The 24144-nt window shown below is 41.9% G+C and overlaps 1 protein-coding gene across 2 annotated transcripts in view; it reads left to right on the plus strand.

The window, feature by feature from the left end:
- nlgn3a (neuroligin 3a) overlaps nucleotides 1-24144 on the plus strand; it is a 114770-nt gene that overhangs the window by 32340 nt on the left and 58286 nt on the right. For both annotated transcript variants that reach the window (XM_067598938.1, XM_067598939.1), the window contains one exon: nucleotides 7607-7756. In XM_067598938.1, the coding sequence (XP_067455039.1) occupies nucleotides 7607-7756 (150 nt within the window). The remainder of the gene's footprint in view (nucleotides 1-7606; nucleotides 7757-24144) is intronic.

Genomic DNA, 24144 nt, shown 5'->3' on the forward strand with positions numbered 1-24144 from the left:
TAATATCTCACATAGTGACTGGAGCAACTGTTATTACAAGGGCAGCAGTAGTAGTGAGAGCCCCTTCTTAAGGTGTGGCTAGCAGCTGTATTTGTGGCGATAATGGCAGAGGGAAAGTGAAGCAGCAGTGTAATATCAGACTGTTCACCAGGTCTGCCAGCAGATTTAGATGAGGAGCGGCAGTTCAGGAGTGCTGCTGGAGAGGATTAGAGGCAAGAGGTGTAGAAAATGGGAAGTTGCTGCTCAGCAATCGCATTGTTCACTTTCCATATTTATCTTGGGATATTCCTGGCTCAGGGTGGATCTCTGCCGAGATTAGAATGAGAGACGATTCTTGTGCTGCAACAGAAACGGCTTAAGTCTCTGAATCTAAATCAAACCCTTGATATTGCCCCGCCCTTGTCTTCCTTTGCTACTATAGGGTGATGCAAGCATGATGTTGGGTATCAAGGATCAAGCCCTTGATTTATACTGCATTTGTTTTTCATGAGCAGATTGGATTTTTGCACATTGTGTGTACATTCTGTGGACATGATTTAATTGTATGTCTGGAGCGTGGCTGTTTGGGACCTCAACACATGTTTAAGGCATATGGACCTTCTATTTGGCAAGAAAAATGATAATGTTGGCACTGTGAATGCTGGTTTTGCTGTGGGTCCTGTGTTGGGTTTTAAACCCAGCTGAGGCCGGCTGGCCAGGGATCTCTCCAGATGTTGAAGGGTTTGTAGTGAAGCTCCTTCCTATTTGCCAGTGGGCTTTTCTCTCAAAAAGAAGCCTCATGCTGGCCTTGATCACAGAACAGGAAGCGTTGCCATGGCACCACTTTGACACACAGGTGTTTCCTCATTCAAGCCCAGGGCGAGCTGTTGCAACTGAAGCCAAATTGCCTTCGGTCTGAGGCTTGACTGTGTGTATACGTGCGAGCGTGTGGATGTTTGTCTTCCTTCAAGCAAGCCCACATGCGTCAGTGTATGGAGCCCTAAGTCCGTTCAAAATTGCTGACAAGTGCCGATCCCTTTGTCTGGCAAGTCTTTGCATGCATACACAGTGGCTTGGTCTCCAAGCTGTTGTGCAAGACTAGCCTCACTGAAAATGTGACAAGTCTATTCTTTACAGAGCGCAACTAATACTATTTACAGAGCATCACCGTAGAAGCACAATACGGTCCCAGCAGAATCTCCGCCACAGCACTGTAACTAATGTGTGACAGAGTTGGCCATCAATCCCTAAACATGATCCAGAAGATTTTCATTGTTCTGGTGGATGTGTCTATTTTTTTGAAGTGTCATAGCCCGACACATGAAACCAGTGTTCAGAGACTCCCCTCTGTTCTTCTATATTCCCTCCAAAGAGAACTGTTACCTCAGTGGAAAAAAAAGACTTTCCTCACTGAAGGATGGTTGAGTACACAACACAAACCACAAAGTCCTTATAAACTGTCTTACATACTACCACTCTCACAAGTGGCTGTACTATTATTGTGGGCAATAGCAGCCTCCTTGTCTACAATAAATGCACTGTATACATTACCGATGAAAATCAGACAGTTGTATTCAAGTTAAAGGGCAAGTAGAATCAAAACACAAGTAGAACTCCCACTCTCTCACTCTTTAAGTGATGCACCTCTCATCCACATATTCTCATTCATTCCAGGGAGCTGCTGTCTTGTCTGGCTTCTCTGTCTAACCCCCTCCATCTCTCAGTCTGTTCATCCCAGCATTACCATGCTGTCTCAGTTGGCATTCTGTCTATCCTGGGCTAATTCCTCCCCTCCCTCCACTATATTTGAGCTGCCCTCCTCCTCGTTAGAACCCTCTGGCCATGCTCTTAAATTCTAATTCAAATATGTTTTATTGGAACAATAAAAGGGTTTCTCACATTACCAAAGAGATGAAAGCAACATATGCAATTGAATAGTAATATAGAAATTTACAATAAAAAGATTGTGAAACAGCCAATAAAAACATCAAAGTGAGATGAGCAGATAAGCAAAATGGAGGAATAATATAATGACATTTATATACATACTGTATCTCTATCTGTCCGCTGGCTGTCCCTGAGGCTCTCCCTCTTAGCCACTCTGTCTGTTTGTCTCTTCCTGCGTCTTTCCGTCTGTCCCTTTGTGTGACCGCCTGTCTGTCGGAGCAACAGTCAGCCCCCTGGCACCCCCCGAACTCTATTCAAATTCTGCGCAACACTCCCTCCAGCAACATGAGTGTGTGGGCCAAGTTGCTGTGATTTACACCGTCCCACAATCAAGACTCAATTTTAGAGGCTGTTATTGCACTGTAAAAGGGAGCGCAAGCTTTCAATCAACTACCTGCTGTTGTTAGATAAAGGTGGGCATGTAAATAGAGGAAGTGAGGCTGTGTAGGAGCTAAATCTCCCAGGTGGAACATGGCAGTGGTGCCGAGGTACTGTGCCCAGTGTTAGGCAGAGTGAAGCAGCCGTCCCCACTCCACCTCTAGAGTGTCTCGCACCAGTGCTGCCTCGGCCCTCTCCCACTGATGAAAAATAGATGAGTGTGTGTGTGTGTGCGTGTGTGTGTCTGTCTGTCATTTGGCACTTTGAGACTCCAGCTCTAATCAGGAGGAATGCTTCCACCCTGTGTGAATGTGCACACACTCAGACATGTACACCCACATCCATTAAATCAGTGAAGCATGCACACATGCACGCACTTGTACACATAAACAGTGCTTGCTTCCAAGCTCTAGAAGCAAGCACTGAAGAAGACTACACACACACACTCACACACACATACATATCCATACACACACGCACACACACACACATATATATACCCCCACCCTTGCAGAAGCTCTCCATCGTTGCTGTGCCAGGGAGCAGAGCTGAGCTCCACCTGCCTGGGTATTACCATTAATTCCATTGCACAGGCCTGACTGGATCCCCATCCAGCAAAGCCCTCAGCTCAGCTCAGGCAGCCTGGAGACTGGTGAATCGACAGTGGGGGCAATTCACACACCATTCTCTCCATTCTGCCACTATCCTATTCTCTCTGATGTGGCAGGGATGAGGAATCATGCCCCTTGAAGCCCATTTATGCAGAGATATTTGGAATGCTGCTTCTCAGCTTCTTTCCAAGATAAGCATTGCTGCTAATGGCTGATCCACAAGGGCATCATTTGAGCCATTTCAAAGGATCGGAGAACCAGACTGTTACTGTGATCTTTTCTCTTTTTTTTTTCGTTTGTCCTTTACTCTTGAGTGGCACGAAATAATTGGCAAGGCAAAAACATGCAAAAACACCCTGCTTTTGAAAAGAATGGAACAAGAGTGGAGATACGCTTTGAATTAGTTCACTGAGGCACTTTGACTTTTTCCTTATGCAATGCCACAGCATGTCTGTTTGCTGTGTGCACTTTTGTAATGTGTTTATTGGTGTGCTGTCGTCAATCCTTCAGTGAGTTTGTACTGTATAACGACAGCTTTTGTGGCTCACACCAAGGACAGCGGGCTTCCCTGAAAGACTAAAGGGTTGGTCTTCTTTCACTCTGTGAGACTTAGGGATGACAGCACCTCTACAGCTTCTTCCTCTCTTCTAGATCCAGGCCAGCTGTAGGGGGCTTTGGCTAATAGCCTTGTAGGCTTCTTGCTGTGTCTTCCCTTTTATTTTCCTCAGCCTGCGTCTATCCCCGTCTCTGTTTTCTCTCTATCCTCTTACATATACATGCCACTCACTGTTTGCCCTGTTGCCAACATCAAATTTAACGCACAAACACACCAGCCAGCCAGGGAGCAAGAAGTCACCTTCACACAAAGGTCATTCCTCACGTTACATTTACTGTAGTGATGTCAAGATTCATAGTAGAGGCAAACACATCTCCTTTTCATATATCCAATGCCAAGATTCCCTTTACATAAGACATACTTCAGTTACTCCCAGAAATGTCAAGCGTTGTAGAGAACACTGTGATTTTGACATACTGCAACTGTAAGGTGCTCCTTTTTTTCTGCCCACCCCATCACTCCTGATGATGTGCAGGCTCTGAAAGTCAACTGTCTTAAAATAGCAACAGCTATGCAACAGTTTTTTTCCCCCCCATGGTCCTCCTTCCACTGTCTTCTGTGAGTCAAAAATAGAAAAATTTGTTACTGTGTGTTCCTTCACTTTAGCCTTTTTCCCTCCAAGGCCTAGTCACACACAGTGCTAGTTCATTTGATTCTGCATAAAGGGAATATTAAGCAGACATTCAGTGACATTCACAATACTGTCAGCGACTTGTACAGCCGCACAAGCAGCTGTATAATTTGGTGTAATTACACTGCCTGTTTTGCGAAGCAGCTCCCCAGAAAAACTATATGCCGTTCTTAAATGTGAACATGGCCAGTAATGGACTTGTCATGAGTGAAGCGTGAAGCTCGGCCTGACAAGAGCAATACAGTAGGGTGCATGTCATGTCCTGCCACATCAGGACATTGTCACCCGTTCTCCCACCTCAGACCTCACTGATAGCCACTGACAGCCACCATGTTTCACCAAGTGTTGACACAGTGAATGCCACCGACACTTATCTCCACTCGCCTTTGTCCTGTCCCACTACGGAGTGTCAAGGCCAGTTCTGGGGCGCTTAACGTCAGATATATGACTGACTGTTTTCAGTGGAGTGAGAGGCAAAAGGACAAAGATACGGACTTAGAGTTACCAAGCGAGAGAGAGCCAAAATAAGATAGAGGAAGAAGGAAGGAGTGCTCCCAGCCCTCCTGGTGGGTTTCACTTGCAGTAGCAACACTTAGAGGCTCGGCTCAGGACTGAGTTATGCCTCCCACTGACACTCCAATCAGTCCAGGGCTACTGTGATGCACCTATGAAAGGTTATGCTCCTCAGGTCCTCCTAAAATTCATGCTCTGTGATGTATTTGAAGGTAGGACTGTCCCCAACCCTTCTGTCTAGCAGGAAGTGAAGTGCAGCAAACTGTAGACCGTTGGATTATTTATTGGAATTTCTTTTCTCTACTTTCTACTGTTTTAATAATGTGCTCTGAGTGTATGTGACTGTACAGTAGATGATGCATGATCTCACTTGTCTGTTTGAGAGAAATACGTGAGAAAATGATCTGTTATTCAAATGATGTTTCTGTTCAGCTCACTGTTCATCGCACATCAGCTGTCATCTACATTTCAATCATGCACCAATTTTTTTTGTTTTTGTTCATCTCCAGATCATGAGTTTATTTGTCTTTTTTATTTGTATCTCATTGTGCATGGAGTTCTATTGCAAATATACTGCTGTGTGCATTAATGAATGTATCTCTGTTTCTTTTCTAGCACAGAGCTCTGTGCTACATTTTGGACCTTGTGATGCTACTGTATGGATATGTGTGTTAATGTAATGATGTATTTGCCTCGGAGAAGTAGTGAATCAGGAAGCAGTTTTTTCGAGGTAGCCAGTTAGTCACCTGTTTCACTAGATTAGGCTGTCCACAGCAACTGTTAAAGCTCTGATCTGATTGGTTAAGAAGAGCTACTCACATCATTAGCTCCAAGTCATGCCGTGCTGCAGCCCCGATTTGTCTGTAACCAGAAAGCATTATTATTATTTTTTACTGTAAACCAAAGTCCAATTGGGATCTGTTGCATGTATATTTTCCTCTGACACAAATCACTGTCAGTGAGTTACTGTATATCACATCTGTGTGGCACCTCCCACATCAGATCAAGTCAATAAATAGATTAGAACAAATGGAGCTTCAATGTCTTGTATCACACTCCCAAAGGGATTTAACTGTTGTCATGGAGACATGATGTGAATCAACAAAAGAGGTGACTGATAACATTGACATGACTAATCTCTTTTTCTTATTTCTGCCCCCTGTTCCTTCTTCCTCTTTGCCATTCTCTTTGTATCTATGGCCCATTTGTTTGAGTAGCTTGTGTAGGATATCGTTTTGCTGTTTTTCTCCCTTTCCCCTCTCTGCCCCCCTTTCCCCTCTCTGACTGTACCTTTCCATGCTTTCTCACCCCATGCATCCCCTCCTCCTCTTGTCTAAGATAAGTGTGTGCATAGAGAAGTGTCAGCTATAAATCACATTTCACTGTGTAGCCTTCTCAGATACCAGCAAGATAAAGAAAGCCATAAATAAGGCCACATCATATACAAGTTATTGCTTTGCTTTTAAATGTAACAGGGCCATGAATAACCAAGGGAATAGTGAAAAAAAAAAAAACACTTGTGAATCAAGGCTGAGCTCTACTATAGGGGTTACAGAAAAACCGTGTCTCTACAAAATGCATTTAAGTAGTTGTCCTCGGTGTTGAGCATGCTAATGTGATGGGGTGCATAACGACGAGCAGTGCCTGCAGATGGATGCAGATTGGGCTGTGCAGGATGTGGTCTGCGATTAGCTGTTCTTGAGGATTTTGAATTTTGGCTCTCAGTCACCATAGCAACCAGAATACAATACCACCCTTTTAAATCGGAGCCCATTGCTTTCTTTCTTTCTTTCTTTCTTTCTTTCTTTCTTTCTTTCATTCTTCTTTTTTCCATCTTTATTCACTTCTTTCTCCTTTCCTCACTCTTTTTTCCTTCCTTCCTTCCTCCCTTCCTTCCTTCCTTCCTTCCGGTCTGTCTTTGTGTGTGTGTCTCTCTCTCTCTGTCTTCCTCACTCTTTGCCTTCCCACCCCTTCTCATTCTCACCACTCTTAGGGCTTAGGGGGAAAAAAGAGGCAGAGAGTTGGACAGAGATGGGGGGGGAGGCGGGAGAGAAACAGGGAGAGACAGGGGAGAGTCTGTGAGTGAAAGCGATACAAAGTGAGGGAGGGGAAGGCGAGAAGCTACACAGAAAGCGGGGGTAGGGGAGAGCAGGAGTGAAAATGAGAGAGAGTTTCTTGTCTTGTCTCTCAGCTCTAGCTAGCCAGTCAGTAATTCAGTCTATTCCTCAGACAGAGGCTTTTTTCTTCCCTCTACCTCTGGATGTGCTTTATCTGGCTGGAGTGTCGCTACAGCTGGGTATCAAGCCCTGGTTCGGGAATAAAATAAACAACATTTTACCAAAACTGAAGCACAAATTTAACTGCCTGCAATGCCAAGCAGGACTGTGCAAATAAATTGTTGCACAGAGATAGGCCTGTGTAAAAAGGAGGTGCATGGTAGCATTGTGTAATTAGCTGGTACGTTTTCCCTATCACTGTCAAGCCAGATTAGCCTTCTCCCTGGTTAGGAGATGTGTCAGAGTACCTCTCTCTTTATTCTCCCTAATGGCTTCCTGCGTGTCTATATTGGGAAGTGGGTCTGCCTCCTGTAAGGCAACACAGAACCAAATACAACCCTAATAGCTTGGTTTCTAGGTAAATGACAAGTCACATTTTCAGCTGAGATGGCCAATTACTATGAAAGAGATGAACTCGACATAATGAGTAGACGTTAATTTGTTTCTCATGGAGCAGATATGATAGAATATTGCCTCCATTGCCATTAGTAGGCCAGCAGACTGTATCCTTGCAGCTGGTATCTGGGAGGTGAGCGTCAGCTTGTCTGTTTGTTGGCCACCATGTGCTGTATCTGCTGTATCTGAATCTAAGCTGACCCATGAGCGGAGTGGGTGGACGACAATGTGAATGTGTTAATGATGGCCGCTCTTGCAGACATACGAGATACTGGGGCCAAGCCTGTGATGGTCTACATCCACGGAGGATCCTACATGGAGGGGACGGGCAACATGATCGATGGGAGCGTCCTGGCCAGCTATGGAAATGTCATCGTTATCACTCTCAACTACCGCGTCGGAGTTCTTGGTAAGCATCTTTTCTTCTTTTTTTTTTTTTTTCTTCCTTCTTCAAGGACATTTTTCTGGGGCATCTTTGTAGGGCAGCTAGGTGTAATGAGCTCTGCTGATTGCCACATACACATGAAATAAGGCTGAGGGAGGAACCCGGCACTGTAAATACACAGACTGGTTCCTGTGCTTCTTGTCGATGTGGCGCTCGTGTATCAAAATCACAGTAATTGAGTGTGGTGAATGTGGGTTTGTTGTTGTGACTGGGGTTTAGAATAAATTAAGAAATTATTGTAATGAGGTAGAAAAAAAAAATGATGAGATGGGTGGGCTGCCGGAGAGATAGAGACGAGGAGAAGAGTGTTGGAGAGAATGAGGGGTTCTCTCTCTGAGTTGCGGTTGGTTGCAGATTGACTCACACAGCTGAATCCTCTTTCAGACACGTGTGTGTGTGTGTGTGTGTGAGAGAGAGAGAGAGAGAGAAAGAGGGAGAGTGGAATGGCAGAGAAAGAGAGAGAGAGAGAAAGAGAGAGAGAGAGAGAGAGCTCCATGGAAACAGCTGCAGCAACACAAAATGGAGTTTGTTAGCACACTACCAGAGCTTTGTACCTATTCCATCCATCTCTCTGACACAACTGATTTCCCTCCTCACACATTTTTTTACATTTAGAGTGGTTATGTACTGACTACAAAACACTTTGAATATAAAATGAAATTTCCATGTTGATGTTTGCACTTGTTGAGAATATTGCCTCAGATTTGGGCAAAATAGGCAGCTATTAATATTAAGGGGGATGTTGGTGTTATTCGGTATGTTTCTTATTGTCAACAAGTCTGTCTGTCAACACTCTCAGACGTAACGACTTTGTCTGTGGCAATCTGGTTCCAGCAGAATATGTTCAAAACGGGTCACAAATAGCGCAAGTAATTTCCTAAAACTGAGAAAAGCTAGGAACTGTAGTTTTTAGCAAATGTTAATCAAAGAGAGGTACATATTGCTTTTGTTGGAGACAGTTTTCAGCAGTGGATTAAAGCAAGCCTATTTGATGAACAGCAAACACTGTGGTCACAAGGAGGAATTGAGGAATAATATTAAAAGCAAACCTGTGGCGTAAAGTCAGAATACTGACTCAGAAATGGTACACAGCAATATCTATATTCAGAGTAATAAAAGTACATGTCACCCAGTGCAACAGTGTGGCTTGTTGGTGTGTTTTTAATCGTTTTTTGAACTAAAATGGAGGTCTATCGCACAGCGGATATATCAGTGGTAATCAACCTCTGGGTGGCGACCCCCCTGAGGGCTCACTCGATAAATCCAAGAGGTCACAGGATGATTAACTAGATAGGAAAGGAGAAAAAAAAATATCTGCTACAGCAAATTGTTTTTCTCAAATCTTTTCCATTTCCCTGTTACACATTGGATAGTTTTACATTACCAGGCCACTAAAATGTTTTCAGATGAAATAGTTTGAGACGAGAAAATGGTTCGGTTGAATATACACCCTGTGATGAGGTGTCATAACTACACTTGGCTTTCTTTTAAAGGGTCAAAAGGTTGGTCGAAAGGTTGGGGAACAGTGAGCTATATCAGGCTTTGACTACATAGGAAACACTTGCTAGCTTTCATTCAATCAATGTTGCTTTTGGCCTTTTTGCAGTATTTGACATTGAGTAAAATATTACATAATATATATATATATAGCTTTTTCCATGATGGAGTGGTTTGCCTCACCTTGCTGCTCAGAGAGCTCCACATGTCAAGAGCAGGAGGTTGACTGAGGAAGAGTGCTGCTTTATCCTTCCGGACATTGAGATGACTGCTGCAGTTGAATCACAGAGACACAACTACATTCATCCTGAGACTTTCTTTTTGATGGAGATGAGAGTGCTACGGCCTATCGATTTTGTCATCAGGATTGCTCGCCTTGAATGCTTTGTGTTTTCCTCTGTCATTTTTGTGGAGCATCATTTTGAGCATCGTAATCAGCCTTCAGGGTGGTAAGGTATAGGAGTACTGGCTGTGCATGCTGCTTCCTGCTCCTGCCTCTGGTTTAAAGCTGAGCACGTAAGCCTAATACAGATTCATGATCATATTTCTTTCATGGCACTTCAATTATGAGTCAGATGTTTCTTCTCTCACTGCCACATTTCGCTAAATGTCATTCTCCATGCATGCACACACACCCTCAAACACCACGTACGAGACAGCGAGACACAAAAACAACCCACACACACATTTACAGATGCAGTTTACCCCACATGCACAAACACACACTTTTGAAAACATGCACAGACATACACACATGCAGCTCACAAAGCAGCTCTCTTGATGCAGCTCTCCAGTAGCCATTCTGAGAAATGAGCAGAGAAGAAGTGATGCATGTAGTTGAGCGATAATGTCCATCGCTGTAGCATGGTCTGATAATCTCCCCATGGTACGGCTTTAAACTGTTATTACAGACACACTCATATAAACCAAATAAAACCAAGGCCAGAGAGAAATCAGACCATGATGGGCCAATTAACACTAAGCTGTCTGAAGATTTTCAGTCATAAAGTGTGGATTGCAAAACTCAGAACATGAGAAATTGTAATCACATGTCTTCATTTTATTTTTGTTTGCTGGCTTTTTTATTGAATATGGGTGATAATTTAGTCTAAACAGCATTAAGTAGAGTAGATTAACTGTTTTTATTGTGGACACACTGCACATTAGCTACTGCACTCATCGTTGAAAGCTATGCTCTCGCTGCGTAAGATCAGGTCATCTGACAGCAAGCCGAGAGCAAATACTCCAGATTTTATTTCTCTTCTTCTGTGGCTTCAATTCAAGTGCTGTGCAGCAGGACTGCCTTCATTTAAATAATGAAAAGAAAGAAAGAAAGAAAGAAAAAAAACAGTGATTTAGATTCTATGCAGGGTGAAACAGTTTCATGTAGAAATGCAAAATAAATAAATAAATAAATAGATAAATATTAATGAAAAAATGAAAGCCCTTTTAATTAGGCTGCTTAAAGGGATGAGGGAATAATGGAGACAGAGAGAATTAGACAAGATAATGAGTTTAAAGTGAAAGCAGACAAGGCAACTCAAACTGCACTCTCTGACACTAATATAGCTCTCTCACCGTCCCTGGGCAAACTGAATATGGCATTAATAATGCAGTAAACACCTTTGAAATGCACACAACAATCTGAATATTTAACTCATTTCACAGAAACAATAGGCCTAAACTATTAGGCAACAACAGCCCTCACTAACAAATCTGTACTGAAAGCATTTTTAATGTGCAGAATGAAAAAAAAACATTTTCAACAGCAAATGTCAACAAATTGGACAGCACCAAATCTTTACAAACGTCCGTAATGAATGTTTTATTTATGAGTTTCATTTATTTCATTTTTGTTACACCATATTTGCAGTTACACCATTTCTAGCTTAGCAGGGGCTTTTCGACACTTCGCTCAAATGGAGCAATCGTATTGAGAGACGGTGCTCAGAGTGTTATAAAATATAGATTTAGCATTTGTTTAGTGTTTCCAAAGGACAGGCCGCAGTGGATTTAATCTATATTTCAGCATGGTTTTATAATGTGTGCATAGCAGTTACACATTCCACAGCAAAACACAAACTGTGGGTACATGTACAGTGAGAAACAGACAGAAAAGGGCTGAGGGGAGAGAGGAGAAATACTGTAGAAAGAAGGGGTAACACGGAGGAGAGTTGTACAAATTCTATTCTGAGACTATGATGTGTCGAGTCGCCGCCACTCCTGTTCCAATTAAAGAGGAGTCCACTAAGTTTCTAGTGCCGTTCTATCATCCCCCTGCAGCTTTTAGCCCTGCGCTGCTGTAATGGTAATTATTGCTTCAAAGGGTGGACCACAATTCTCCTGAGGCCCCATTTGGAAACTTTCATATCTCAACCTTTCACTATTTAGATGAATGGGAATTCATTTCAGATTTAATCTTTAATTACTTATTGACCCACCGCACTATGATTATCACCAGATGAGATATAGAGAATAGAGTTTTACACGGTCCAGACTGTCCTGTTAGGACTTGTCACGCTCTGCTCGGGGTCAGGGACCTGAAGAGCAGAGTTTGTTTACCAAAGAGAAACAGTGTTTGGATTTCATTGATCTGTGTGTGCGAGAAAGAGAGACACTGTGAGTCTCAAAGTGTGTGACTTGTCTACCCTCTACCCATGTGCGTGTGCATACGTGTCTGTGTGTATTGTCCGTGCACGTGGTGCGCGTGCGTGTGCCTAGTTGCCGCGCCTCTCTAATGATGTGTAATGAGTCCCAGTCAGAGGGGAGTATCTTGTATCACTGCTCTTTACAAATATAATTACTCACTGGCTCTCCAGAGTATGTCAATTTCCCAGTCCATGGGGGGGGGGTGGAGGGGGGAACTTAATTACTAGTTTCCAAATGCATTAAAAATTAACAAAGGCTGCCTCTCTTTCCAAAACCCAAGGTGAGACTTCCTCTCAGCCAACTGCTCTGAAAGGAGAATGGTCAAGTACAGTCTGTACTTGTGGAGAGTTTTCACCTCTGACAGGTTTTATTTGTGACCTCTGATGTCTATCTCCCATATCTCTCTGATCGCAGCCATTTTATGGTGGGATGGTCGCCGCTGAGGACTGTCACCTCAGTACACCCAAGTTATTCAGGCCTTCAAAAGAATAGTTTTAGATCCAATCAAAATAACCTCAGCCTACTCTAGGAGTGTAAGTGAAAGCGGTGGGTGATTTGGCATTGATTTGTAGAATCGCCAAAGTTATTCTGTGTGTGGTAAGTGACTCTGCCTTTCTCTGCAATGTCGGTTGGTAATTCAGCCAGGGGATTTTGGGGGCAGAGGATATTTGTTGCTGTGTGTGAAGAATATTATACAGCAAAATCTATCACACAAGTTGGAAGAATTGTTTCTGACTACGGTGTGCAGCAGAAGCACAACTGTTTAGCTCCAACGGGAGCTGAGCAGCACCCAGTGAGTTCATGGCCTCTTGACCTAGATGCTAAACCCTGCTGGATGTTGTTTAAATAGTATTACTATAAGATGGCATCTGGATGCTTCCTGTTTGAGGCCATTGGCATTAAAAGCACATGAACACTATGACCACAATCACACTTTCTTATGATTTCAAGTGTACTGTATCTGGATAAAACCCAGATACAATTTTGTTTACTCTTAGTCACATTTATGCGTCTTTGTTGGCCAGTCCGTCTTTGTTTACATGGAATCCAGAGGGTGGTGGTAATGTACCTGAAGCTGTTTGGTAACTGTCAAAAACACCAGAAGAAGAATAACTTGTGCACTTTGGCAGTCCAGTTACAAAAATGAGCAGTTAGCAATAAGCTAGCAAACAAAGTATTCATAAATCAACACAAACATATGGAGGAATTATATGTATGAACTTTGCTTGAGATGGATTTTTACTTTATTGTATCCTTGCACAGCTTTTGTAAAGTGATGAGTATGAAAATTACATTTTTTACTACAAGTTAATGTGCAGGATATGATCTGTCTGTTTGTGGCTCATTTTTCAAACCGGATGTCTGAGATCACAAAAATCACTCTGAGTTACTGCAAAATAAAATTCGACATGACAGCCTCCTATGTGGCGAGGGTGAATCGACTTAAAATAAACTCTTCCTCTCACACGAGCTTCCCTCAGTAAGTGTTCCCAGTCTCAGTCATTTTGGTTATCATCTGATATATGAGCTCGGCGGCGAGCAAAAGAATTCTCAAACAGTAGGTGGAAGAAAAAAACGAAGGCAGAGTTCTCTTTGTCTTCTATTATCAGGAGGGGAGCTGAGATGGATATTTACTTGTTTTCATTGCCATTTGGATGAATTCATCCAAATTAAGCAGAGAACAAAAACATTTATTCATCCTATTAATGTCAGGGAGTGAGGGATTGAAGTAATGGTTTTCATGCTCCAGTCTGCAGCAGCTTGTTGAAGCTGCTCTCCTACACATCACTGCCAGAAAATTAACTCTTAAGCTGCTCTTGCCAGACACACTGCAACAAACGTCTGGCTCTGCAAGACAGGGCTGAGATGGAACCTATTGTTTCTCAGTGCTCAGCTCACCGTCCCCAAGAAGATGTTTCCTTTCTAGCTTAAAACTGTTGAAAAGTATTAATTAAAAGTGAAGGGGAGAATGCTGAGTGGGACTGAGCCCTAGATATAATGGAACAATTGCTGTCAAACAGCACTTACGCAGCTGGGGAAGAAGAATATACCGTATGTATATTACATATTATTCATGCATTTCTTCATTACAAAACTAAGTTCTCAGTTGCAGTCGGTGCACTTTGCTTTGATTGGCAGACAGCACAATGTGCACCACACCCAGAGAGTGTGTCATTTCAGATGCTGGAGACCTCCCTGATTGAAAGAATTTACTCAGTTGTTGAGAGAGGGGAACCAATCAAGACTAATTGTGTTTTCACACACTGATGGGAAAAGTCCAAAATCTGGAAGCTCCAGCTGAGTTGCCTCACAGTGTTGCCTTCATGCAGCATGTTGTTGGAAAATCAAGCCCAGGCAGACACCAGATATCCATAGACATTTTGTAGCTTTTGGCAAGCTATTGGAAGTTGAATTGAAAGGTGCCATACAAATTAAGTTTGTTACAATAATAAAGTTAGAAATAAAACGTTTTGTGAGAGTTTTTATGAAATCAAACCTTTTTTTTGACACTTCTTTTTATATATGGTTGAAAAAACTATTCAGTGTATTTACATTATGCATCAACCCCCCTTTATTATTAGTGGTAGAGTCCATCATTCCTGCGCAGGATTCATATTACCAACCCACACACTAGACGTTCACAGGAAATGTATGAATGTAGTAAAAAGTTGCAAATACAACATTTCCTACTGCTGTTTGTTCACATTAAAAGCATTTAATTTGTGAAACACAGCGCGGTTTTTATTATGAGGCAGTCACAGGAAATTTTTGACTTCAGATCCGTTTTAAATATGTTCAGGTAATATGGCAATCTGCATTTTTCGTGATGTTATTTTTCCAAGAACAGTCATCATCCAATCATATTTTGCTCACAGCTGTGAGAGAATTGAAATTTGTTTTCATTAGTTCTCATTGGATACATCTGGCAAAAAAAAAAAAAAATCACAGATACCAAATAAGAGAGTGAACTATGGACACAACAAAGCAGCAGAAATGTGGGGTTTTTTCACCTTTGGTCACAAGATAAAAGGTATTTTGGACCATTTTATGAACGTGAACCCAATTTCAACTATGACATGGTCGACCCAAACCCACTTCTGACACATATTTTTCTGTTTTTCACCAACTTTTATATTCTTCTTATGACAATTCCACATCGGTATCTATTTTTTTTTTTAGATTGATCCAGTGGCATATAAAGCATCACCTTCATGTTTTACAGTATTGTTTCTTTAAGTCTAACTACCTGCTTAGGATCACAGTCATAGCAGCGTTGTATAAAGATGTTCCACACTGAATGAACAACAAATTTCTCCTCACTGTTGTGACTCCAACTCAGATTGCTGATGTATCGTTAATGAGAATGCGTCTTTCTTTTTCATCTTACAACTAATGGATACAGGAACAAAGCTCATTATATTTCATAAGCATGACATTTCAGAAAACTGTGCCATTAAGAAATCAATTTCCACGGTACAGTAGTGCTTTTCTCTATGCAAAACACACTTTGCTGTAGCTCTGCCCTGAGATGAAAACATGTTGAGATGATCGCAGTACTTTCACCAAAACAGTAAATATGCATTACAAAGACATCAAAGAGCTAACCCAACAATTGCTTTCATCTGGTCAAGGGGTCCGCTGCAGCGTCTCATGTAAAAATGGAACACTTCACCTAAAGATGGCAATATGAAGTGCACAGATTGAACGGCAGTTCACTGAAGGAAAATGTCAGCCTTGTGTCAGTGTTTGTGGTTGAGATGCTTTATTGCTGGATGTTTGACCTTTATTGTTAGTGATGGAGGATGCGCTTCTTGTAAAGCTTTCATTTGCATCCTAAGCATTAGTAAACATTATTTCTATTCAGTCTTGTGGCGCACGAAATTTAGAGTTTTGTGGGGTAGAGATTTAAGTGCCTCCTCAAAAACAGAGAACTAATGTTTACCAAGCAGCTATCTCACACGCCCTGACATAACATGATACAGCAACAAGAGAAGGCATTTCCATTTCCACTTTAGCAAAATCTGACCCAATACTGATTCAGGGGTAGAGCTGCAATTTCCAGGTATGCCATTCGCTGCCAAACGTTTTTTTCATATTTTCAAGTGGTCCTTAAATTGAGTGTATTTGGGTCTGAGACTCAAATAAAGCACCCAATAGGCATTTCAAAATGTAGTGCATGCACAGTGGCAGGTGTTGCCAATGTAGTGATTAAGCTATTCTTTTACCTTTGGTTTTTGTGGTAGGGGCTATTAACTTACACAAATAGACGTTTCACAGTTTTGTGTGAATCCCTGGCTGGTCTTCCCCTTTGCTTCCTGAGCCAGATGCCCTTTTAACAGCCACACCAGTAAATCCCAAAATATATTCACACCAACAGGGGCTTTTGTATGATCTGCTATACTTAGTCCTGTTTGGACTGGTTTATTGCCCAGCAATTGCGAAATGACCTTGGTTTCTCAAGGATATAAATTGAAGGTCCCCTCAACCTTTAATGTGTCATTGCAAAGCATATCAGCTATATAACATCATGACTGTGGAACATCTAGCTAGTATAATGGATGTATTATCCTGCTTGCTGGGTCAGACTAAACTACATAAGTACTAAACTAGGATTTCCGGACATGTCTGAAAAGTTGTAGATGCTAATAAAACAGTAAATGGATTAGACTGTGGAACTAAATAATGCAAAATCATTAGCATTACCAAACTCATATACATTGAGGGGGACAAAATGCCACATAAAAAACAATGCAGTCTGGGTAATGGGAACTGCAAATTACTGTTTTGCTTCTCCATCGAGATATTGACACAGGGGCTGAAAATCAATTAAAAGAAAACAGAACATATCATTGTATGAAGTCTTTGAACAAATATCACTCTGTCAGAGGATGGCACCAGCAAGATGTATTGTATACCTGAAGGTGAATATTTGTATTTCTGAGACTTTTTATAACTTTAGTCTATTCCCAACTCATATTGGGCTTCTTGTTTACGGTGCCTGAAAGATCTATCTGTGGTGATTCATTGCTTGAATGCTTTGTTTTGCTTTATACTCTGCTCTAGGAGGGAGTATGGGGTTCCTAATGGCAGCACAGCTTTTCTTCTTAGTGCATTTGTCCTTGAGGGATTTTTAACTTCACAACCAAAAACACACAGGCGCTTCTTCTTCTTCTTCTCTTCCTTAGGGCAAAATACGTACAGGTAACAGCCTTATCGAACGGAAGCCAGCATGTACACCTTCCAGATGAGCCCAGTGCGGTATGTTTGATCATTCAGAGAAGGAGGAAAAAAAAGTGTGTGAATGAATAACCCCCAACCCCCCCTTTCAGTTTTTTACTCCTTCGCAGCAGTGTTGTGAAGGGTTGGAAAGGAATGATTAGAGCAGGTACAGCAAGAGTGAGGAGGGGGGGGGGGTTGAGATTTGTCCATCATCGGGTGTATCCTGTGACAGGAATGATGTGTGTAAGAAGATATATATTGGCTGGGCAGGTAGAGGTACTTGCTTCTTGTCTTGTAGAGGCATTAATCATAGCAGCGGCCAGGCCTAACCACCAAGGTCAGCAGTCCTCACATGTGTAGGAGGCACTTTCCACAGCTGCCACCACAAAGCGCTGCTGCAGAGGGGCTAACAGAGGCGGGAGCCTGGAGTCTGAAGAGGGTGAGGAGCAGGATGTTGATGAAAGTAGGAGGAGAGGAACGAGGAGGAGAATAAGGTTGGATTAGTGACGACCCCCGAGGGCGTGGTCGGTAAAGAGTGGCACTTGAGGTGGTAGTGAAGGAGATTGCTAAGCAAAGGTAGGTGGACATTTTGGGATAATGGATTAAAGTAGGCAGCACAGCCGAGGGGGGCAAAATAACAGCGTGTGATGCACTGGTACAGTGGGTGGAACTACACACTTCAGAGGGAGGAAGGTTCGAAGGGACAGCATGTGAACAAGGTCTGGTCACAATGCTTTTAATCACACCTCTTATGTAGGAGTTTGGTAATATTAAAATAGGACAGAGGTGAGAAAAATGCCTGTTCGGGGAGTTTGTTCGTGACTGCTTGGAGCTTTGAGAAAGATACCAGATGATAAAAATGCTGCTAATTTTGCAGAATACAGAGTCAGTGCAGTGCTTATACTTGGTATAGTAGTAAAGTATCCACAGAGCAACAGTAGTAAGCAAATAGGTAGCAATATAGCCTTGACAGCCTATATTACACATCAGGCAAGTGTCATCTTTCTCCTATGAGAGCTAATTTTATAGGGTCATGTGTGGTTTTGAATGTGTCGTAACAAAGGTCTATCAAATGTGTGAGAGGGCATTTCCACTCAACCACTATGAAGAAAATATAATAATTCTCTGCTGCATTATGAAACAGAAGTGCAATATATCCTTACAGTAGCTAAAAGGAGCCATGGCTGCAGTCCAGCTCAGTCCAACTACATCTCCCTCACTATTTAGAGGCCTTGATTGGTATAAAATTGATCCAAGTGGGATTTTCTACCATCTCCTTTGCCCATCCATTCTTTTCAAGCCCATAAAGGAGGAAACACTCCGGAGGGAAATGTAGAGAATTAGAACACACTGGAAGAGCTTTGTTGTAGTAAGCCAGCGTACAAGGAATTCTGTGGGCACTACCTTTGCTTGACTGCCTTCTGCTTATGTAACTTTTGCAGTCATTTCAGGTAGGTGGAAGGGAAGTGTAGTCTTAATTTTGTGGCTGTCTTTAGTCATTCTAATATTATGAATCTGATTAGTTTTCTCTTTTATGAAAATTACTGTTTTAATGAGCTGACAATCCATATTGGTTGGACAAATCCACAGTAAACTGTTTGAATAAAGTCAAGAAAAATTGTTAGATAGTTATGGCTGATAAATTACTGTATGGTTAACTTGAGGCAACTAAAACTACTCTGTTAAGGTAAGGGAAAGATTGTAGTCATGGTTAAAAGTGAATAGTGTTCACTGTTGGTAGGAGACAGAAAGGAAATTATGGTCCCCAACGTCAAAGTCACACATTTGATCACACATCTGAGCTGTTCACCTTGATCTTTGTGGGGGAGTATAACAACGTCACGGTTTTTCCGCGTTTGCTACTGAGAGATGTTATCTGCATGTCACATGAGGTCATTTGAAAAATTTGACAACTGGCTTTAGAAATAGGCCCATAATTTACAGAGTTATGAAATGAATGGTGGCTACAGAAGGGGAATAACTAAGAAAAACTAATCACCCAACAGAGACACATCAAACCTTTAGGTACAATTCAAAATAACCTTGTAAAAATAGCCACAAAAAAAAAACATGTAAACTTTCTCTGTTTCCTTAATAATTCCTTCAATTTCAAGATTATATTGAAAATGTAGATTTCACAACATCACTAAGCATTCAGAGGTCAAATACTTTTGTTTGTACAAGTCAGTCTGAGAGTTATTGAGAGTTCAGTCAATTTAACAATGACATACTTTATCTTTTTTGTTTTAACGTAATGAAGTGGTGACATCACCTCTGACTATGACTATAGCTGTGGAGAAGGACAGACAGACAGAAAACTTACTAGCATTTTTGATGCTTTGAATTAGGTAAATGTTAAATGATGTTAAGATTAAGATGTTTATTTGAAATTTTAACTATGAAATAATGACAGTCCTAATGTTATTTCCTCAGCGTGAAAATATGAAATGATATCAGTTTCAAGACACTGGTGCTGCACATTGTCAGCACAGGTAGAAAATCCTTATGACAATACAGAGAAGTCTGATAGCAACGCACAGCTACACACCTGAATCTCATCTTGACCCACCTGCCTTCGGTGCTTCATGCCCAGAATTCAAATCTTCTCATCAGTGTATTGCTCAGGATTGATTTGTTTTGATTCCAATGTAAGCAAACAGCAGCAACAACAAAAGAAATTATGTATCAACAGCAGCCTGAAGGAGGGAAATGAAATTACAGCATGGCAAAGCAGCTTACAGAAAGGAAGTAGTGCAGATGGTTGATACCTAACAATTCATTTGTACATTACATATCTACAGAGAAAGTTTGACATGAGTTGCCTGCAAATAACCTAGAAAAAATGAAGGGAAACTAATTAAAGTGCCATCATAACATGCAAAGGTTATCAGGTTAAACTAAGGAAGCTTTGTGAATGCACATGGTGTGTGTGTGTGTGTGCGTGTGTGTGCACATGCATGCACAGCAAGCCAAGACATCTACCTTTACTGAAATGGAAATTTTCCCTAATTTGCCAAACTGACATTTCGGTACTGCACACATGCTGCACAGTTCTACTTCTTTGGCTTTTATCATTTAATTTGATTTATTATGTTTATCCAAGGATTTAAATATGTTTTTCAAGGGTTTGGATTTCCAGCACAAGAGCTTAAAGGGTTATTCACAACAAATACAACTTTCAGTTTTGTAAATATCAGTATCATAATACCACACTGACAATGTCATGATGAGTGATGAAATGATGAATACTGAATCACAAATATATGTTCACAGCATCCACAGACACATTGAACTTATAGTGTAATAGAAATAAAATGCACAAAGCAATTTTCATATAGTAAGTTACACAGGCTATAATTCAATTTAATGGTTAAAAAGAAAGACAGGGATAAAAAATAATTTGTTTAGAACTCATGCTGATGGATTTGGCTTACAGGGTTGGATTTTTTTTACAGTGTCCATTCTGTATAGATTTTCAGAAACCGTGCACAAGGTAATCAACAGCAGGGCTTAATTGAGATTAGTCCGTAGAACAGAAAGAAGCTTTGTTCCTCACAGGCAAAAGAAGTTCAAGGGATTCTTGTAAATATCATGCGGGACTGATGTGAGCATCAGGTGCTGCCGAATGCCAGTTTCTCATGAATAATAGCAGTGAATGTGTTGATAAATCCTGAATGTCTTGTTGGAGTTGCATGGCTTCAGGTGTTGGCTGACATTCTCTCTGCGGAGCTGCCTGTCAAACCGACGCTGGGCCTCTGGAGCACTGTCTCTGTCTCTTTCCGTGATATTTTCAATAGCACAGTCACTGCACTTGAATATCCTGCTTCTCTTCTGCAGTGTGTGAGTATTACTGAAAATCCACAACCTCACTAGAATACTGTACCAGGATTTCTCCCCTCATATTCTGAGGTCTCATCTGTTCCTGTTTTGTTTACACAGATATGAGCCTTGCTGTGTTTCCCCATATCAAACTGTATTAGTTTCTGTCATCACTAACACGACGTAGCAGGCTAATAAAAGCATCAGTGAAGTGTGTGGCACATGGCAGCCGCTCTGGGAACGGTCGCTGCAGAGCAGCAACTCTTGTCTGGTTCCGGAGAATAGTGGGTCCTGCTCCCATATATTGGCCAAGAGCCCATGTGAGCGGTGACCGCATGTCACTTGTCCTTTACACTCACTGGCTGCATGCTGGCAAGTTGACCTTTATCATTAACCCTGCTGCGTGCCTGTCATTTGAAGTCTTTATTATTCATGCTTCCCTTTGGGTATATTGTATACCGGTGAGCATGGAGAAGGGATGTAGAACTAGTTAGCACATTTACACTCAGCAATTATAGCATTTAGCTACTGCTGAGACAATCTGAGAAAGAACACAAATCCATCAAATACAACAATGGTGTCTTCAACCCAGTTACAACCGTTTCTCATACATGCAGCAACGCACAACAACAAACATGTTCATTTTAATTCTTGCAGGTACACATATCCCTCTTTACTGATGCACACACCCACATTCAATGCTTTGAGAAAAATACAACAACTGAACTGTCTACATATTCTTTTCTATTGATTAGTCTCTTCTCTTCACCATAGTCACACTCTCTTTCATACAACAAAATTTTGTTCCATTTTTTGACTTTGATGTTTACAGCTGAGGCAGACGAGAGGCACACACTGTGGCTGAGCCACTGTTGATATTCTTTGGACACTCGTCTTTATCCGCAGCAGCGTTAATCAGCAGCCATTCTAATTAAACTCAGTTTGCACTTGAAATGCTTTAAAACATGTTCAAACACTTCTGAACGACAACTGTTTGATAGGACACATTGCTGCCTCCGTCCTGTTCGTAGGTGATAAGCGCGCCGTATGCAAAGTGAGTCGGCGGGGATGTATTTTTAAGGTGCAGATTGTCCGTGTGTAATCAGACCAAGTCAATCCACGTCTCACACCTTCCCTATGATATTATTCATGAATGTTTTTTACCTCTATCCCACATCCATTACATCTTTATCACAACTATTTTCATTATCACTCGGCTCTGCCACTTGCCTTCACTCAACCACATTCTGCTGCGTGCCAAGTCAGCAGTCTCCCACAAAAAGTAATCCACTGCCTTTACTGATGGGCTGTGATATAGCCCTCATCATTTCAGTGCTGCGGCGACAGCCGCAGAATGTGGCAAACAGGCAGTTGACACCCCACTTCTGCTCTGTCAACTATTCAATTTGAATAGAGCACTATCAAAATGAATCCTATCAAATTACCTGATTATATTATACAGCCAATTACAATGTTTTGATGCCGCTATCACCAAGGCATTTCCATTTGTAAGGGAGGTGAAATATCAGCATTATACTTTGAGCCAAATTATACAGCTTAGTTGTGCATACAGTTTGCATGTGTACTTGTTTGTAGTCCTGTCAAAGCCCTAAAAGCCCTGTATACCATATTACATAAAAGTTAGCCAAAGGACAAATTACAAAATGCTTTCGCCTCACAGAATTTTCCATCATTAAAAACAGTGCGGAGGAATGCTATTCGTTTTACAAATGGGAAAATTGCAGATGCATATTTTTTCCCCCCTTTCCTTACCCTGTCTGAATCAATTGAACAAACCGGCATGATATTTGATGGCCTGTGAGCTCCAATTATTAGAACAATATTATGGCTGGGGTAAGTCAGGGGCACACCAGTGGAATTCCAATAGTGTTTGCAAGCTATTTGTATTGGTGCTAGTCCTTCAGGGGCTGTAGAAGGGCATACAGCTCAATAACTCAATTCTTAACAATTAGCCCCTGACATGTCCCCCAGAAAACAGATAGAGAGGACTCTAGTGGATAATATTTTCCATACTGTAGAGATTATTGTTTCAAAGGCCCAAACAGCATTGGCACAGAAAGTTGTGTCTCTGTTTTCAAATCATACTTGCTGATAAGATCAGAGTTGATAAGTACATAATTCTTCATCTCTCAACTGTTTAGGTGGCTTTTATTTTGTCAGCATCAGCATGACTCTCATCACGAGCACCGCCCGCTTCTCGCTGCTCTGTAGGGAAAAAAGCTGCCTGTTCTCCTGGGTCACTAATTATCAGCAGCACTTGCAACATTTTAAATGGCACAGACCTTATCACTCTCAATTATAAATGTATTAGACTGTAATCAGAGGGGCTCGTGGATCTCGGATCTGATCTCTAGCTGGTCATGTGCTTACTGCTCCCCTCCCCTCCTCTCAGTGCACTTCCTCAACTGTGGACCCAGCAGAGAGTGACCTTGGACCGGGGGCGACCTTGCTGCATCACCGCGGTCTGATGTTATTAGATTGTCCAGGAAGGAGAAAGGTTGAAAAAACATATGCAGTCCATCTCGGCTTTCGTTTGGTCTTCGGTGTACTTTCAAGGGGATAGGGAGAACAAATAGAGCTGTCTGAGGGTGTTTGACTTTTGTGCGTGTGGGTGAAAATGTGTGCTTGTGTGCTTGTGTGTTTGATGTTTGTGTGCACACCAGCACTTGTATCTGTTCAGCCGCATATATAACTCGCAGACAGACATGGAGGTGGCATTTGGAGTCGTCTGCTCAGGGGAGAGCTTCTGCGCCTGAGGGGATCGTACTCAGTTGGGCTCTCCTTTGGATTCTGATGGGCCGTGCGCTGGGGTCTGATTGGAAAGAGGTCATAGCTTTGTGAAGGAAACCCCAGAGGCCAGCTAAAACAATTAGAAATATGTGTTTCTGGGTCACTGGAGCACCGTTACAAGTCTTGTAATACTATTTCTATTTCCTGACAGTGGAGGGAGAGGAAGTGGATTTACTCTGGCTTTTGTCTGATTCTTGATGTGATATCTCTGTGCTGGAAACACCATGCATGCTGCTTTGTTTGAACTGCTTTACGCTTGCAACAATGATGTCGATTTTCAGGCTTTTACATTATACTGTATATTCTAATCTTGCTCTCCCAAACTCAGTAGTCCTTAAGTCAACAGCAAGCTGTGC

Source organism: Thunnus thynnus, chromosome 9 (assembly GCF_963924715.1).
Source record: "Thunnus thynnus chromosome 9, fThuThy2.1, whole genome shotgun sequence".
NCBI lineage: Eukaryota > Metazoa > Chordata > Actinopteri > Scombriformes > Scombridae > Thunnus > Thunnus thynnus.